The sequence below is a fragment of the Mixophyes fleayi genome, chromosome 3 (assembly GCF_038048845.1).
Source record: "Mixophyes fleayi isolate aMixFle1 chromosome 3, aMixFle1.hap1, whole genome shotgun sequence".
NCBI classification, from domain to species: Eukaryota; Metazoa; Chordata; class Amphibia; order Anura; family Limnodynastidae; genus Mixophyes; species Mixophyes fleayi.
This window is the reverse complement of record NC_134404.1, coordinates 347,869,019-347,887,196: the sequence shown is the minus strand read 5'-3', so window position 1 is coordinate 347,887,196 and position 18,178 is coordinate 347,869,019. Positions and strand designations below refer to the sequence as shown.

At 44.5% G+C, this 18,178-nt stretch overlaps 1 protein-coding gene across 2 annotated transcripts; it reads right to left on the bottom strand.

Annotated features, from left to right (window-relative positions):
- Positions 1-4,031: 4,031 nt before the first annotated feature.
- ZNF318 (zinc finger protein 318) lies at positions 4,032-17,870 on the bottom strand. Of its 2 annotated transcripts, XM_075204505.1 has the most exons (11): positions 17,600-17,870; positions 17,302-17,566; positions 16,483-16,571; positions 13,628-13,823; positions 11,700-13,232; positions 9,403-9,502; positions 8,973-9,235; positions 8,236-8,721; positions 7,932-8,016; positions 7,730-7,848; positions 4,032-7,214 (listed from the first exon to the last, which is right to left on the bottom strand). In XM_075204505.1, exons 1-11 carry the CDS (start codon positions 17,803-17,805, stop codon positions 4,875-4,877), a joined length of 5,682 nt encoding a protein of 1,893 aa, XP_075060606.1. In that variant the 5' UTR covers positions 17,806-17,870; the 3' UTR covers positions 4,032-4,874. The 2 variants fall into 2 exon arrangements, with proteins under 2 accessions (XP_075060606.1, XP_075060605.1); XM_075204504.1 differs by having other exon boundaries at positions 17,302-17,870.
- Positions 17,871-18,178: the final 308 nt, after the last annotated feature.

Below are 18,178 nucleotides of genomic sequence, written 5' to 3'. Positions count from 1 at the left end.
ATGGTACAGGCTGAAGACGAGAGGGAGCTTGAGGACAAGCAAGGAGACAAGGACGGACACAGTTTTTGTCTACCACACATTAGCCTGGGGTGGAAGGTGAGGGGGCGCTGCAAACATATTAGCCTTTAAGCTTTTTATGACTTCTAGATGGAAATTCAATTCTCCAGAATGAGCCACTAGACATGTAGCTAATTTACAGGTTCAAAAGAACCAGAATGTCGCTAATTGCCCTGCGCACCTAAGGAATGCGAGAAAAAATTGTCAGATACATCCCTGCGCAGAGGCTCTTCAGGACACATTGCGGGCAACTGATTGCCCCCCATTAAGTGGAGACTCACACAGGGAAAAGGTCATCATCTATTTATGTATAAGCAGCGCTTGTTATGTACGTACAATTTGTCTACAAAGAAGTGTCTGCTGCAGGCTGTTTTTGCTTCGTTAGGAAATCTGGCACTTGGAAATCCCCCTCTAGAAATCCCGGCCCCCTCCCCTCCCGCAGAACTTCCACTTTTTGGAACACTTGCTCAGTCATTTTGTGCCATATGTAACTAAACAGTTCTTGAAAAAGAAAGTCTGCAGGTTCTCTGAAGCTTATTTTCTTTCGCTGCACAATGCAGTGCGAGCTGTGTAGTTGGCGCAAACAGGATACCCTGGTGGCCCACTAAGGGAGCCTTTAAATAGTTGTGTGCTATGCTATGAACACACAGCAAGATGCCAGCCCACTAGTCTCTACCCCGACAGCTCCACTAACCTTCGGAGCCTGTATTAGTGGTTACACCTGGACTGGAGGAAGCCTGCCTGGGAGAAGGCAAACTGCACAGCGCACACAAATAAAAGCTCCCCCAAAGGGCACTAAAAAGAACAGCAACAAAACTTACATCAGAGGAGCTGGCGAGTTATTTTAATGCCTTGTCCTGGAAACAGCATTGCTCATTACTCATGTAGCCACCCTGGCTAGCCACAGTATGACAGAGCGTCATGGAGCCCACATCACTTAATACAGTGGTGGGCAACAGGCGGCCTGCTGCCCCCAATCTTATTCTCTGCTTTGTTATAAAGCACGGAATACGGCAGGATGGGGACAGCCGACTTCTGCATCACATGACCACGCGACATACCGGATTAGGGTGCTCGCCCTTCTTCCTCTGTGTGGCCCCTTTTGAAGATTGAAGGGCCACACATGCAGCCCTTGAGGTAAGCCATGTTCCCCATCCATGACTTAATACTATGTTTACTTATTTGCTTAGGTGAGAACACACACATGACTCAGCTCTATGTATGCTACATGGACAATGCATAGCGATATCTCCCATAACCTCTATTGGCTTCAAAAATACAAGGGGTGTCCTTGAGAAGGGGATTCTCACTGCAACTTACTTTGTTCTTGTAGACAAAATGAAATAGGGAGCAGAGGGGGACTTGAGGTGGTAGAACAAAGGAATAATGAAACCGAGGTATAATATGATGAAGTTACAGAGGAACGGAATCACTGAAGAAATGGAGAACACAACCAAATGTAGCCTTCAAAAGTGGAGGTGTTACTCATAGCAACTAAACAGCTGTCATTCTCTAGAAAGAGATAGAAAAATGAAAGCTAGAATCCGATTGGTTGTTATGGGCAACACCTCCACTATTTCCTTTCAGAAGGTTTCATAAATACCCCCCTCCCCCCCCGGAGCAATTTCCCTTTAATCCTGATGTCCTCACCAGCTTCCCTGACCAACCACAGGTTACCTTATGGTTTGAGATTTGTGAACACTTCATGTTACAGTAAAACGCACACAGAGGTAGAGCACATCCGGAGAAGACGCAAGGATGACGTCAAGATCTTATGCTTCTCAGTTTTGTGACGAGGGATCAATTGTTAAGGTCCTGAAAAATATTATGTCGCCCACCACCAACGATTCAAACAAAACATGCACAAAGCGTCTTCGAAAACTACGCCTAAAACAGTAGCTAGTAAATATCATCACAGGCAAAAACTGAAGCCAGGTGCTGTCCATAAAGATGTCCGAGACACGTTGACCGTCTACTACGATGCAATCGACGATAAATAGCAAGCGCTTTATTTACGTTAATTTTGGCTGCTGTGTATTAAATTGTGAGCGTACAGTGTCCTTTTAGAGGTATAAATATGCTGGGCGATTTTGAGCTGCCTTCATGCAAAGAGGACATGTTATTTGTGTACACAAGGAACAGACTCAGCCTCGGAGAAGAAAAATAAAGAAACAACATTTATGTGAAGACGCAGCGTGGTTTGTGTGACGGATAGAGATGGCAGCAAGGGCAAAACACCTATAATGCTACCTTACACGCTCGAAAAAGGACACCACAGTAGCCTTAAAATTATGAGACTGTGGTTATCTATAAAAGTTATTCTTTACTATCTGAATGCTGCAAGTTTGTGTAATCTGCTGCTTAACATCATAAACTGTTTCTACAACTTGGAGTGTTGGGTAAGACGGCTCACGTCTTAGATCTCTTCTTGCCTTAGATTTCTGCAGTTTGAGGTGACAAGAGACAATATTTTGGCAGTTTACATGAGTGTTTTGGAGCTCATATAACCCCTTTAAGTAGTATATACTTATGGACATACACAGTATCTATTCATTGCTCTGATCCTGCATCCATGTAAGCGGATGACCCATCCCAGATTGCTTTGATAGGATCGCCATGGACCCAAGGTCCTGATTGTGTCATGAAATATAGCAGGGGCTAAGCTTATATGAGAAGACTTATTGTAAAACTAGTTTATAACTTTTCCAAAAGCAGGAGTTTCTTTCTATAGATAAAAGGTACAATGCAGATTATTACATTTCAGCTGTTAGAATTCATTTTCAAGATGACTCTTTATATTTATTATACCTACATTACTATTTGTGATATGTAGTAAGTAACAATGGGTAAAGCCAATGGGCAGACAAGAGGGAATGAACCACAGTAAATATTTAGTACAGGAGGTAAAGTCCATCCGTCCTCCCTAAAACACTCCTCACTCCTGTGTCCTATATTATCCCCCCTTGTCCAACTGACCCTGCCACAATCACACAGTGCAATGTTCAGGAACACACAGTTCAATGCAGAAACACACACAAAGAACAGACAACACACAGGAATATGCACCACTTCACATAACAATCAGGGATCAGGACTGTGAATAACCCAACATAGCGGTGGGAAGATTTTGATTAAATAACCCCATCCCTATTATAGCAGTAGGATGTTTGTATTGAACATTTCTGAAGGAAACCAGTAACTTCACAGTGGCCGAGTGCAAAGTATGAAATACATAGGACTTTATTCTGATGCAATTGATACCATGCACTTGTAGTTCCTTCTCTTAGGTGAAGCTCTTTGTAATGTACGATCCCGGAGCTATGAATCTAATTTCACAGAGTGACCATGGTGCAGTCAGTGGGACTAAGCTAGAAAAATGATTTTGATCTGCGCTCAATGACTGGTGCGTTAGTTTATGAAAACGCTATGAGATTTGTTACCAGTACATACAGAACCTATGGGTGCTTCATATTCCTTTACACTTACACAATGGCAGCCTTCTGTTATCTCTCACATTTGTTTCACAATTTGTACAGGAAAAGTCAACAGCTATCAGCTGCAGGCAGTGGCGGATCCAGGGGGGGGCGATCGCCCCCCCCCCAGCAGGGGCTTGCTGCCGGCGGCTGCACACTATGTGCAGATCCGTTCAGCAGAGAGTTAGGGAGAGAGTCCTTCCCAACTGCTCTGATTGACACAATTAGAGCAGCTCTCTCCCTAACTCTCTCTGCTGAACGGATCTGCACATAGTGTGCAGCCGTCAGCAGCCTTAAGTGTCAAAAAGGGGGCGGGGCTAAATCGCCCCCGGTACAATTAACTTCTGGATCCGCCCCTGGCTGCAGGACCACAAATTGTGTCTTGTTGGGCCCTGGCTGTACCGTCAATTTTATACAAGCATACATATTCTAATCACATGCAAATTTGTGGTGTATAGGTCGGAATGACAAAAAATAATGCAAAAGGAGGAAAAAACAGCATTTTCGATCACCTTTTATTGAAATGTAATTGTCAGTATACACTGCACAGTTCAGAAAAAGAATAATACAAAGTAGAGAAAGGGGAAGGTTTTACCACGATGGGACTCATGTGACCAGTATGTAATGTTCTCCTCAGTCTTCTGAGCATACAGCCAAACTGTTATGGAATCATTGCATGTGTTACTTTATAACAAGGTAGTAACAATGTATACAAGATCCATAGTCTGGAGGTCTTACCAAGACATCATCTCCACTCAGTTTCCTGCAGGATTCCGTAAACCCCTGAAGAACAATCACACAATAATGGCACATGATAAACTGGAACAAAATGCAACTAAACAAAAGGTGTGCACAGAAAGGTGATCCCAAAAGGAATATTTACAACACAACACAATGTAAAGTTTATCTTGTCCCGCGCAGATCCAATTCCGAGAGCTCCATCTCCTCGTTCACATCACCGTCCTGGGACACATCGAGCAAGTTGAGCAGAAACTTAAATTTGACAGTTTCCAAAAAATATTTACAAACCAAAAGGACTGAAAACCAGGAATTCAATGCACAATTTAAAAACAAACTGCATAAGGTAACATTTGAAAGTTTAAACACATTTAAACATTGGAAGCGATTTGCTAACATAAAACATAAATCCGCAGGATGAAGTTACACAAACAAGTTATTGTACTGGGAAGAAAGACTGGCCATGCTGTCTGGGAGACGGGAACGGTCTCAATATTTACAGTAGGTGTACATTGTGACCTTCTCAAAGACAATCTGATCTCTTTATACTAAAGAAAGTGGACCATAGATTAATAAACAATTTTACAAATCATTTTATGGTTAATCTTAATCGGAATCACATGTGGTTAATACAGACAAGTCTTCCATGGAACAATCTGGTACAGATGTGGTCTCTGGTACTTTCTTTGAATAATCTTTATTCACAATAATTTTTCCAAGTGAAAACTTCACAGGTTGCGTGGCCACTTTTCCGTAGACTTGTGAGAAGGAATTAGCGGGCGGCATAGAGTGTTGGCCCAAGGTTTTATGCGGAGAGACAGTAACCGTACTGAAGGGAACTTCAGGAACTTCACAAGCCATATCAGATTCATCTACATCTTCACTAGATTCAACTGGTAAGACAGGGACAACTGGTGTCTTCATGGGAGTCTGTTTGTTTTCTGGTCTTTTGTTCCTTCCTCGATTTTCCACTTTTATTTGGACAGGAGCGCTGGCAACAACTGGTGGAGCTTCCATGTCTTGATCTTCAGAAGTTGTTAAATCTTCGGGGTCATCTTCAGAAGCTATTAACTTGTAATACGAGTCAAGTTCGTTTTGCAGGTCATTGTTACTGGTTTTAGTGGGACTTGTTTTACTAGGAAAGTTTGTGGTTACATTACTCTGCTCAGGGGGTAGTTGACCTTCAGTAGATTTCTCTGCTATATTACTGGTGTTCTGGACTGATGAGATTTTAATATCTTTACACCCTAGGTCTGGTACATGGCCAAACAAAGAAGAGGGCAGAGACAGAGGTGCCTTTTTAAATTTTTGATTCAGTTTGGTAGTAGCACTGTAAATGGGTTTTGGATTCATGGCCAACACTGAAGTTGGTTTTATACTTTCAGCATATACTTTGCTTTCAGACGGTTTTAGGGCAATGGTTTCCTTGTCTTTATTTGCTTCTTGCACAGCCACATATTCCAGTTTCCCTGTCACAGGGTTCATTGAAAGAGTAGAGATCTTGACATGTTGGGGAGTAGTTTGTTCTGGTTTACTAGGAGTCTTGATATCTGAAGGTTTTTGGCCACTGGTCAATTTTCCCTTTTCTTCCTGTAAGTGATCATACCCCGGCTTACTAGTCATCGAGATATTGGAAACTGTGTTCTTGCCTTTTTCCACTGGTGACGTACTGCTTTGTGAACTGCTTGAAACAGTCACTCCCTGAGCCAACTCCACTTTGCCAGATATCGTACTGGGTTTTGGAGGCTGAAATGTTCTGACAGATCCTGCATGACTAGGACTTTGAGTAAAAGACTTCGTACTTTGTACGTGCTGGACTTTTCCAGAACCTGGATTTTGTACTAATTTGCTGGAATCACTTGTAGATTTATGTGAAGGATTGGAGGAAAGTGCAGTACTTGGGCTGATGGAAATAAAACCAGCTTTGTGAGAGTTAGAACCCATTTGTTTTGTGGATGTTGGGGTTTGTTTCGTTCCTTTTCCTCCTTTATTGTCAACGCTCCGATCAGCAGTATCCTTTTTATTGAACAGCATATCATATAAACCTTGGTTTCTGCTTTTCGTGGCCTGGGGAACAGTCTTTTCATGGTCAGGTTTCACACTACTAGAGGTCTCCTTTGTTGTTTTGACTGTGGAAACAGGTTCTGGTTTCGGTTTGGACTCTTTAGTTTCTTTCAGAGGCACCAATTGTCCTCCAAAAGCTTTGGAAACCAAGTCCTCTGGAAAGCCCCCCTCAGATTTACCTTTGAATACGGGTATAGATTTTGAGGCTGTGCTTGAAGACTTTATAGATAAAAATGTATTTAGAGGAGCTGGCTTGTTTACTGCAACTGCAGAGGACATTCTTCGAACAGTTGTAGGACCTGGCAGATTGGGTCGAACTTTGGTTTGTGTTGTGAGAGTTACAGAAGTAGTAGAGGAATTGGTGGTGGATGTGGAGGTTGTTGAAGCGTGATGTTCAGTGGAAGAGGATGTTGAATTTCGAGGGCTTCCCTGTGTATTACTTGGTTTACCCAATAATTTGATTTCAATTCCCTTTGACTTCCCAGCATGCCCTTTAGCTTCATCCAGTTTTTCTTTGTTGGCTGAACCCTCCGCTTTTGATGAGCTAGCAGGTGCTTGGTTTTTGTTCTCCGATGTCTTCCAGGCAAACTTCCCGAATGTTGGGGTTTTCACTGGCTCCTTATCTGGAGTAGAATTTCGTTTCTGGTCAGATTTGGCTGGTGACACAGAGGTTTGTGGTTTGCGTTTCACATTTCTTTCCTCCTCCTGCTCTTCTCTCTTCGCCTTCTTAGATTTGCTCTGCTCATCGGCTTTATTTTTCTGCTCTGCAGCTTTCCGTTTTAGCTCTGCCTGTTTGTGAGCTGCCTCCTGAGCTGCAATCAAGCTTGATCTTTTCCTCTCACGGCGCAGTGATTCGTAATTGTTGAAAGCATCAGTATGTTTCTGGGAAAGTTATAGAAAATGGAATTAATAACCAGGTAGAAATTGTAAATTTGGATTCTTATTACTAAGGGAACATATATTAGTTCTGTGAAAAAAATATCCAAGTTTTAAATCTAACCGAACAGGGTTTAATCTTCAAAAAGAAACCAGCACCGTTTCTCATTTTCATGTCTGCTGTAGGCTTCTCCTCAATTAACAATCGTACATCCTTAAAGCCTGCAGGACTGAAGATTTATGCAGCATAATAAATTTCAGAGTGTAAGATTAGGATGAAGAGCTGCTGCTTCATGCAGCGAGTGTAAACTATTTCCCATTATATACACAGTTTCTGATATCTATTTATGCGTGATAAATTAATTAGTCAGGGTTTAATTATCCGAGAGCCAATAAATAGAAGAGGTTGGTCCTACAGAACCTACCCATAGGATGATGGACAGGATCTATAGCAGTGACTTACCACTTCTCTCAAGCTCAAAGACAGTGGCTGGTTTAAGGAGACATTTTGAAAGACAAACCTTGTACTTGTCATTATGAGCATAAGCTTTCAGATGCTCCTCAGTTGCCTGATGATCTGGAAACAGTTCTTCGCATAGTCCACAGTAATATCCATAAGTTGGGACAAGGAACTCAGGACCTGCAACGTGTGCAAGCAGATCGAGTCAGAGAACATTCAGTAGTTCCACAATTTCCAAACCACCGTACGGAGAAAGTTCTCACCTTTCAGAGGAAGGTTAACTTTCTGTTTCCTAACAGTATTTTCCGGCTTCTTTTTAGCCCAGGGTCTTTTCTGTTCTTTCAAGCACTATTTGAGAAGGTAAATAAATATTTAAGAGGCACGTATGAAGTCAAATGAAAAATTATAACATGTCTACTTGTATAAATAGAGTAAGAGGGAGGGGGGGAAAAGACTATTTGTCCAGAGATACCACAACCTCCTCATTCCTCCGTGACAAGAAACATTACAAGCATCCATCACCATATAATCATACAACAAAATAAAGGCCTATTTTTAGTATCATACCTGACTGTGCTTTTTATCATGCAAGTGCAGGAGGAACTCTGTCAGTGACAGGAAGATCGTGTTGCAGTCCTCACACCAATGTCCACCAGAATCATAATATTCAAATATTTCAGATATTACAAAGGGTGGAGTTTCCTCACACTTAGGGGACATCTTGGAAGCAGGTGCAGTGGGCTTTGGGCTTATTGACCTTGACTTGTCTTGTAACATTAAACTATCCTCAGTCTTCGATGAGCAAGACAAGCTGGGCTCATTAGTATCTTTGGAGTTCGAGCTTGAACTTGGTGGGGTGCTTCTATGCTTTAAGTCTTCTTCTGGCTTTACAGTGCTGCTGGACGAGCCTGATGAGCTTCCAGATGAGCGGATTTCCTCAGATTTATTAGCAACACCAGGTTTTGAGCTACTCTTAGACACTGGTTCATTGCTGTTCTTCAAGTCAGTCTTAGCCTTGGAGTGACTGCTACTCCTCGACTCACTATCAGAGCCCTGGATAAGAAAGAAGATGTGTTTAAGAAGAGAATGGACATGTTCTAATGGGTGGATAAAAGACTTGGATAATATCAATCATAAGAAATGCATAAATAGTAGATATTTATCCAAGAACACAAATGGAGCTACTGACCAGATAGTAAATTAAGTTTGGGTTCAAGACATATAAATACTTAATATGAAAGCTAAACCCATAGACAGTACATATATGAGACATGACAGTGAGATGACCTCTGTGAAACCCTCACCCTGGTGGAAGCAGGAGATCGAGGAGAACCTGGGCTCCTCTCCCGCTTTCTGCAAGTTGCATTCCTTTCAGCTAACTCAGTAGGGCTGACACCTAAGATCTCTGCCACCTTAGTGAGCTGCTGCTGTTTCTGCTTTGTATTAATAATTTCCAGACACAGGGAGTTAATCTGCTTCTGGGCAGTCCCCAAAACAGCATTCAGCTCCTCTAGTAGAGGGTCCTTATGACCATCCTTCTCCTTTCGTTTCTTCCGCCGCAGGATACCTGGGAGAAGCAAAGTAAATCATCATGGTGTCACTGTATCATAATAGACTTTTCTATGGAGAAGTAATAACACATTTACCTGGTAACGGATGTGTATCCACAATGTCACCAAACAATGTACTAGACAAAATATTTAGCAGAAGACATTGTCTTCAATGTCCACTTACCTTGATGGATACGTAACTGCTCCACCTTCGCACTCAGGGTCTGCAGATTGTCTTTCTTGGCTTGATGCTCTTTCATAAGTCCATCCAACTCCTCCATGACCTTCAATAAATGAAAGGGTCACATCTGTAGCTTTACATACTTTGCACCTAGTTAAGGTCATATGGCCAGTGTTGGGTTCAATGCCGAACAGCTCCGAGGCAAGGTATGACGTGAAAGGAACAGTTCATATTCACACTTACCTAGAACGTCACACGACAGCTACAGACGCCTCTTCAGCGAATTACAACAACATATCAATTAAGAGACTCGGCATTGGAATAATATAGCACAAAACAAACATGATCCAGGTGGTTTAAACAAAGACAAAAAAAGCCCTAATGCAATTAAAGCATCATATAATCAGAACAATGGACACTGCTGATAGTGTTATAGTAGGCTGAATTTATACGTGCAATACCCAGCCATCTACAATGCATATCAGTGTCCCTACTGTTAGTAAGGGAATAAAAGGCTTAATCTGAGTGGACTCTACATGGGTATAGTTTACTCCACTCTACCTCCTGAAGGTAAGTACACTAACAGGCAGCTGCTTTCCCACTACAGGGGAAATCAGCATTTTGGAGAACCATGAGAGAATTCCAAGATGGACGGCTTGGTTTATACATCGCTTGAACTTCCAGCATGCAGCCCCAAAGCATCCACTTTTCTGCAGCTTCCAACTTCCATGACCGGGTGAGAGGACACCGAGGGAATGGGAAAACTTTACTGGCTACCAAGCTCTCCAGATTAATCCCTTAGTATTGCACCAGTGTGTCTGAGCACGGCTATCCACTACTATCCAGCATTAGGAGACACCTCTGCATACTACACGTGTGTTTAAGAGTGCAGAGGTGCAAGTGTGAATGTCACATCACAGTCACCCCCATTTCTTATTAAGTAAAACTTTCCCAGTTTTTCTCAATGTTTGGGTTAGCCTCACTGAAATTAATGAGAGTGATTGCAATGTCTATTACATGTGGCATTTTTATCATGATGCTCGGTGCAACTAGAAACTGAAAAGTGCTACATGGAGGTACAAAATGTGTTTCATTAAGTGTAGGACGAGATGCGAAGACCGCAAGCTATGAGCAGAGACAAAGTTCCAGTCTTTTTTGCAGAGTAAGGAACCCCCCATAAACATGTGACCTCCCCCTTTTTATTTAATTTCGATAATCATGCTCCACAAAACAATATCTCATTATTGCAATTGTCCGCAAAAACTGTGTGCAGATTCCATACCCCCCCCCCGCCAGGGCAAACTACGGCTCGTACACACACGCCACCTCCTTGCGCTACAAACCTACACACCTTGGTGGAAATCTAGATGCACTCGAACAAATAAAGGCACAAGGCGGGAGCAAAGTGGATTCTGCACAGTTTTGGTAATTAATACCGCACACCCAATGAGGTCACAGATCACCGATACAAGAGACAGCTAATTACTGCTGACCTCTTCTGAACATCAGGCGCGGTCTCATGACGGTAATAGAACTTACAGATGTTAAGTTACATTCGTATCCACCCGCTGCCATCATTAAGGTGCTCTGTAATTGTTACTTCTGTCTCCCCATTATTTATTCTTCTTCACTGCTGTGCATTCCAGATAGGACATGGGTAGCTATCCACACTAGTAGGAGGGGGGTTCTATGAAGGCCCCAAACTGTAACCTTGTAAAAATCACTTAAGGAGCGAGTAAAACCATCTGTGAACATTACTGTATATCATAACCTATATGTTACGGAGCTTGAACAATATACCTTCCTGTGCCAGCTTTAGAACAGGCAGCCATTGCTTAGCAGCCATCGCTCGAGCAGTGTAAACCAGAGTGCGAGATTGATATCCTAGTGGACGTAGTAGCGGAAATACCCTGCGCAGATTAGAGGTTCTGGAACGGCAGGTATAACTGGTATACCCTGCGCAGATTAGAGGTTCTGGAACGGCAGGTATAACTGGTATACCCTGCGCAGATTAGAGGTTCTGGAACGGCAGGTATAACTGGTATACCCTGCGCAGATTAGAGGTTCTGGAACGGCAGGTATAACTGGTATACCCTGCGCAGATTAGAGGTTCTGGAACGGCAGGTATAACTGGTATACCCTGCGCAGATTAGTTTAGCTCGCTGCCTAGAGCAGATCTCCTTTATACACCGTCAACCAGCTGTGGTGGTGTTCAGTGAAAAGTCAAAGTAAGACTGTATCTTATCTATTGGGACATACAAGGTTAGATAATGGCCTTTTAGTATCAAGAAGAGACTTACTTTATTCTTCTCGGTTTCTTTGTTTCTGCGATCCGCCTGCTGCTTGGCCAGTAGTTCTCCTATTGGATTAGTCGCTGTTTTGACATCATCTGCAGTGGTTTCAATGACTCGTAAATTAATGCGGGTGTTGTGGATTGGGGCAGAGGACATCAGAGGGGGAGGTACATGGGCCTGAGGGACTGGTGTATACATTGGCCAGCTGGATGTGGAATATGTGGCATAGGGAGTGTAGGGATTATAGGTTGGAGGTGGCATGCTATATCCAGGTAGTAATGGCGTGGGAGTATATGGAGGATAGGTGGGAATTTGGGAAGCAGCAGATGGTACCTCCATCAACGGTTGAATTTTGTCCGACTGAACGGGGACTTCTACATTGGGTGGGGGAATTGTCTCTTTGGGGGCTGGTATCTCCATTAACGGGGGCGGTTTCTCCTTAGTGGTAGGTCCTGAGGGTTGGGGTACTGGTGGGGTTTGCTCTTTAACCGATTTAACTGGCTTTGCAGTTTGTTCCACATTTGCTGATGGTTCAGCAGGGTCTTTCTCTTTATTCTCTGATTTAGCAGGAGGCTGAGAGTTTTTCAGTTTGGGGTCAGCAGGACTGGCGTCAGTCCCAGCCTGTGGCTGCTCTGTTGAAGCCTGTGACATCTTAGGTATATATTTCTTTCCATGAAGCCGCTCTTGTGTTCGGACGGCAAGTTTGCCGATTTCCGCTACACCAATATCCAATCCAATAGTCTTTAGCAGATCATGGATCTTTTCAAACTCCTGCTTGTCAGGAGGTACAGGGGGTGTTTGGCTAGGTGGTTGGCTAGGTGGTTGGCTAGGTGGTGCTTTCTCAGAGTCCACGCTCTTCTCCTCGTCTCCATACAAGAATCTTTCTTCATCTTCAATTTCTGAGGCGCTTCTTTGATTCTGATCCTGAGTTTTGCTAGAAACATCTACTTTTGCCGGGGCAGGAGATAATTTGCACTCCGTCTCCTTTGCCTGCTCGTGTGGTAACAAAAAGCCGTCATCTGGTTTAGGATCTTCTTTCTTACATTCAGGAAAGGGTCTTGTGGGATTGAAAATAAGACCCTGAGATTCACAGGCGTTCTTGTTAAACATATGTAGAAAGTTTCCCATAGATGGGGAGTATTGGCTAATCTTATGGTCATTTGCTGAAGGTAATTTGCTCTCCGACTGATCATGTTGAGCTGTTTTACCCACGGGGTCTGCATTAGCATTAGTGCCAAATTGTTTAGTTGTGGTCAAGGTTCGGATCAATTGTGTTACTGGAGATGGGTTACTGCTGGGTACAGTTGGCAAGTTACATTTCATTCCAGCTAATGGAAGGCTGGAAATGTTGCTTGTCGTGAGTACTGGAGGGATAAGACCGGGCTTCTTGTCTCCTTGGGTCATTTGACTGGTCTTGGTTTGTGGCAAGTTAATCTTGTCGGAACCTTTTGTAACACTATTAGAGGCTACTTCACCGATTCTCGCTGAAGCTGGGGAAGACTTCAAATCTGTTAGATCCTTGTTACTTGAATTATCAGCCTGTTGTTGGAAAGAAAAAAATAAAGTTAAACCGTAAATACAAAGTGGTGATTTTCATTGTACACAGGTCCAAGCCACAAATACACCCATATGCTAACCGACAAGGTTGTGAGGGTTTTCTCGGCATGGAGAACAGACAACACATGTACAATAAAATGCCCATTTCTAAGAATTGTTTTACCCCTGAGATGTAATTTCCCAATGCCGTAAGACTTTTCACTTCGCTAACTTAATTTTATACAAAGAATGAATCCAACCAGAGGAATCGCCTTGTAATGATGAGATCCTATACATAGGATCAGGAATTCAATCTCAATTGTTACAGGAAATTGTGTACATATACGTAGCTTAAACAGACCATAAGCAGTGTAAGATGTGTGGGACTGAGTACATACCTGAGGGGATTGGCTGTGGCTTGTGGCCTCTGGTTCAGTACGTTTCTTTAATATTGACTTTTTAGGCATGGGCAGTGGCTCATCTATAGGTCTTCTATCCTGGAGGCCTGGAAAGGGATGGGAGTACCCAGAAAGGGTTCGAGCGTCACCAGAACCCTGGTAGATGCTGGAAATAATCTCATGGACAGATGTAGATCTGAAACAATATACAATCGGACTGAGACCTCGAACAACTTTATAGTAATAGCTACCAAAATCGCCAAGACACAATAACTGAATGCTATTTGTATATTCTATGCAATATTTGCTACATATGTATGACAATGTATCAACGTTATTTTCTAAAACCTGTAGCATATGAATTAGGGAAACAATCCATGTCCTGACTACACTTACAATGGAGGGGCACTTTACTCCAGTGCCAGGGGGTGGTCTTTTCACAATCCTTCCTGGTCTTTATTCTCTAACCCATTTATAAACTTATGATGAAATCTTTTTTTTCCTTTCTAATTTTCTGAAACCAATGGGGGATAAATACATGTCTAATGGAGTTATAGAAGGGAAGACAAAGAACCAAAAAAAAAAAAAAACTTTCCACCTCTTCCCTCAACTTAGAGATCAATTCCATTCACCTTTTTTTCCAGAATAATTTTTTAATGGATTTTCTATAACTATTTTTTTATTTTTAATAATACCCTCACACCACCCTAAACTGGCCTGACATGCTCCCAGCCCTAAGAGCCCCTGCCACTGAGCTCTTGGGGTCATTTATGAAATTGAGCAGCAGGTTTGACCCTAGTACTAGGGGTAAGGTCAATTAACATATAGTTATAAGACAAGACATTAAACCAAATAAGACCAAAGACAAGAGGACAATTCCAGTTTATCAAGCCCAATAAGGACTGTACAAAAGACAGATGTCTATATAAGGCCAGATTAACAGGAAACACTTCACCAACATCCTGAGAAGACTACATAGATTTGGATGCCACCACCCATGAGCGATTCTTTGCCCTGTTCAAGGAATGTCTGAATAACTGAGCCTGACAACTACAATCATGGCGACAAAGGATTATTCCTTAAAGAAACTGCTGACAACCAAAGCCATCAGGTGCACAAAGGGTATATTAAATGAACTCTTCCCCAGAAAACAGGAAAGCAAAACAGTGCGCAGTCTATAAAATTATATAATAGCGGCACACAAGGGAGGTCACAGAGAAATCCAAGAACAAGGGAAGAACATTTTTATAGACAGGATAGATGCACTTTGATATGGACAGGTTTAGTTTAGAAGGAAACCTAGTGACAGGACACAGCATCTGCAAGGGATGAAGAAGTAGGAAACTCATCTTCTGCCTCAAATGTTTGATCCTTCACAGCTTTAAAACTCCTCCTCCATGTCATCTCCAGAATCTCATGAGAGACGCCTGCTTGAGTACCAGCTTTCTTGCATATTTAAATTACTCTTTGTTAAGGTAAAATCCATCAAAGTCTATTCCAGCATATGATGTGGGATAAATGCTGTATCTGAGCAGAAGTCTGTAGCCCATTGGCAGAAAGGACCCCAGGAACCTAAAGTGTAAAGAACATTTGCTCGATATGGCCGGAATTTGTCACATTCTTTCAGACTAACCCTGGTCCCCAAACATGAGTATTGAGGGCTGTAAATTTGACATGCAAGCGATTGTTGGCAACGCTACACGAGGTCTTTTATCTAAAGCAGGACTGCACTAGACTTGCTGACTAATGCAGGATGTAGGGATCCTATATTTTAGCCTTGTGAAATGTCTGCACTGCTAAATAGGACAAAGCCTACATTGGAGCACTAACGTGAGACCATGACAGAAGATCCAGGTTAGAGTCTGAACAATGGCCAAGGTGAAGATACCCACAAGGATAGACCGAGACCTTGATGAATATTGCATTTGGAAATGCATTGCCCTAAAAGGTGAACTGAGTAAAAATTGATCCAAGGATGCAGACAGGATGGGAGACTCCAATATATGTACTCCAGTCGATCACATCATTTAACTCTTTCACTATCAAGGGATTGTGGAAATTTTGCACATCTGATGCTACAGACATGTTCAAGACAAGTCCAAGTCACCCTCACATCCATGCTGCTCTGCCAAAGGATGGGGTGTAAGGGCAAGCCAAAACCTCCAAAAATGTATTTGGAGAAACCATCTAAAAGCTCATTCACAGGACCTTTGTCTGCGGCTGCATTTGGAAAATAGAATGTGATTGTTTTAGGAAGTCCTGAAATAAGGGTATGGAAAACATGATTATGAAGAAGGTGGTGAAACCCTCAGAAACCTATGTTGGCTTTCATTTTCTAAACCGTTAGGTGACAGAATATTGCCGGTTGCTATGTGTTACAGAACCTTTAAGCACAGTTGCAAACACACCAGTTTCATAACATTTCCTGCACTATTAAAAGTCATTATGCCCCTATTAGGATTTCCACCTGAAATCTCTTGTTCAAAGCTGAAAACCAAACTACTCAACCAATTGAACAATATGCTGGTAATAACGGACCTTCCAAAACCGCCATGGAACCCAACTGAACGGAGGCTTTTTGGGCTTTCAGTAGATTTCAGGCAGAAGTATTCCAGTAATTTTAGTACCCAACATAATGATTGCAATTATGCAACATATTGTTTGGGCGAAGTTAACATTTAACAGTGTTCTCCTCCAATGAGGCATATAATAGAGCTCAATGACTGAGGGGGCAAACTCCAGCAGCTAACACGGGAGGAAAGCTGGTATTCAGACGTTTGCTTTCTTTTCTACATAGCAACAGACAAGTTTCTGTAGTAAGCACCAACATTTCCGAGGGGTGTGGGGTATTCTACCTGTCATCGCTGGGATTTGTCAGAGGGCGGAGGTCAGGGGAGCGGTGGTCACTGACTGCATTGGAGAGGTAACTGGATGAATAGCGAAGCTGTAGAGGAAGAAGTAAGTTAATAACCAATGGGAAGGAAACAATTCAGAAGCTGTAGTAACTGTAGGTGGCATGTGAAAGATGGGCCCAGGACTGGGTATGACAGGGTGGGCGGAGGCTGAGCAAGCTCCATAAGGGGGCAGGCCCATGTAACTGGGGGAGGGGGCAGGTGATGGGGTGGGCATGTAACTGCGGGAGCGGGCAGGTGATGGGGTGGGCATGTGACTGTGGGAGGGGGCAGGTGATGGGGTGGGTCTGTAACTGTGGGAGGGGGCAGGTGATGGGGTGGGTCTGTAACTGCGGGAGGGGGCAGGTGATGGGGTGGGCATGTAACTGTGGGAGGGGGCAGGTGATGGGGTGGGCATGTAACTGCGGGAGGGGGCAGGTGATGGGGTGGGCATGTAACTGCAGGAGGGGGCAGGTGATGGGGTGGGCATGTAACTGTGGGAGGGGGCAGGTGATGGGGTGGGTCTGTAACTGCGGGAGGGGGCAGGTGATGGGGTGGGTCTGTAACTGCGGGAGGGGGCAGGTGATGGGGTGGGCATATAACTGTGGGAGGGGGCAGGTGATGGGGTGGGTCTGTAACTGTAGGAGGGGGCAGTTACACAAATTTGAGGTGCAAATGACAGGGGGAAATAGTTGGGAGGGGCTCAGCAGTACCGCGGGGGGAGGGGCTCAGCAGTACCGCGGGGGGGGGGGCTCAGCAGTACCGCGGGGGCGGGGCACTCACCTGCTCACTGCTGCGGCCCTCATACGGGTGGGATTTCTCCGGGGAGTGGAGCCGGGCTGGATACCGGGGGGAAGGGGAGCGGGGAGACGAAGAGTGGCGGCGGAGCGGGGAATGTCGGCGGGAGCGAGGGGACGGGGAACGGCGTCGGGGGGACGGGGAACGGCGTCGGGCGGACGGGGAACGCCGACGGGAGCGAGGGGACGGGGAATGGCGGGGTCTGGAGCGGGAACGGCGGGGTCTGGAGCGGGACCTGCCGGGACGGGACCTGGACCTAGAGCGGGACCGGCCGGGACGGGACCTGGAGCGGGACCGGCCGGGACGGGACCTGGAGCGGGACCGGCGGCCTCTGGACTTGGAGCGGTGCTGGCCGCCGTGCCTGGAGCGGGACCGGCCGTGGGACCTGGAGCGGGAGCGCCTGGCCGGGGAGCGGCCGCGTCTGACTGGAGAGAGGTGCAGGGGAGGGGTGTCCGGGGACGGCCCGCGCCGCAGCGGAGTCCGGTACATGGCGAACACCGAGTAACAGGCCGAACGGACGAAGCGCTGAGCTCTAACGCGACACACGCAGCTGCGTCATGACGTATTGATAGCTAACGTCGGCTGCCGTCTTGCTACACCCACACGGGCGGCTTCACATGACTGTACACTGCCATCTTACTACACCCTATGACCGTTAGTCATCATTATCTGTGTGCGGTACCCTGCGCCATCTTACTACACCACAGTGAGCGATGGGACAGAGGAAGGGGCGGGACGACTGGTCTCCATGGTCTCCTCCTAATAGTGCAGGATGACCTCTCCTAATATAGAGTGAGACCCCTAATAATACAGGGTGACCTCTCCTAATATAGAGTGAGACCCTTCCTAATACAGGATACAC

Coding starts and splice junctions, on each gene's coding strand:
- ZNF318 (XM_075204504.1), bottom strand. CDS start 17,805: ATGTACCGGACTCCGCTGCGGCGCGGGCCGTCCCCGGACACCCCTCCC. Junction 9,503..11,699: donor AAGAAACCGAGAAGAATAAA/GTAAGTCTCTTC, acceptor CATTTATTGAAG/GTCATGGAGGAGTTGGATGG. Junction 7,215..7,729: donor CTCATAATGACAAGTACAAG/GTTTGTCTTTCA, acceptor TAACTTTCCCAG/AAACATACTGATGCTTTCAA.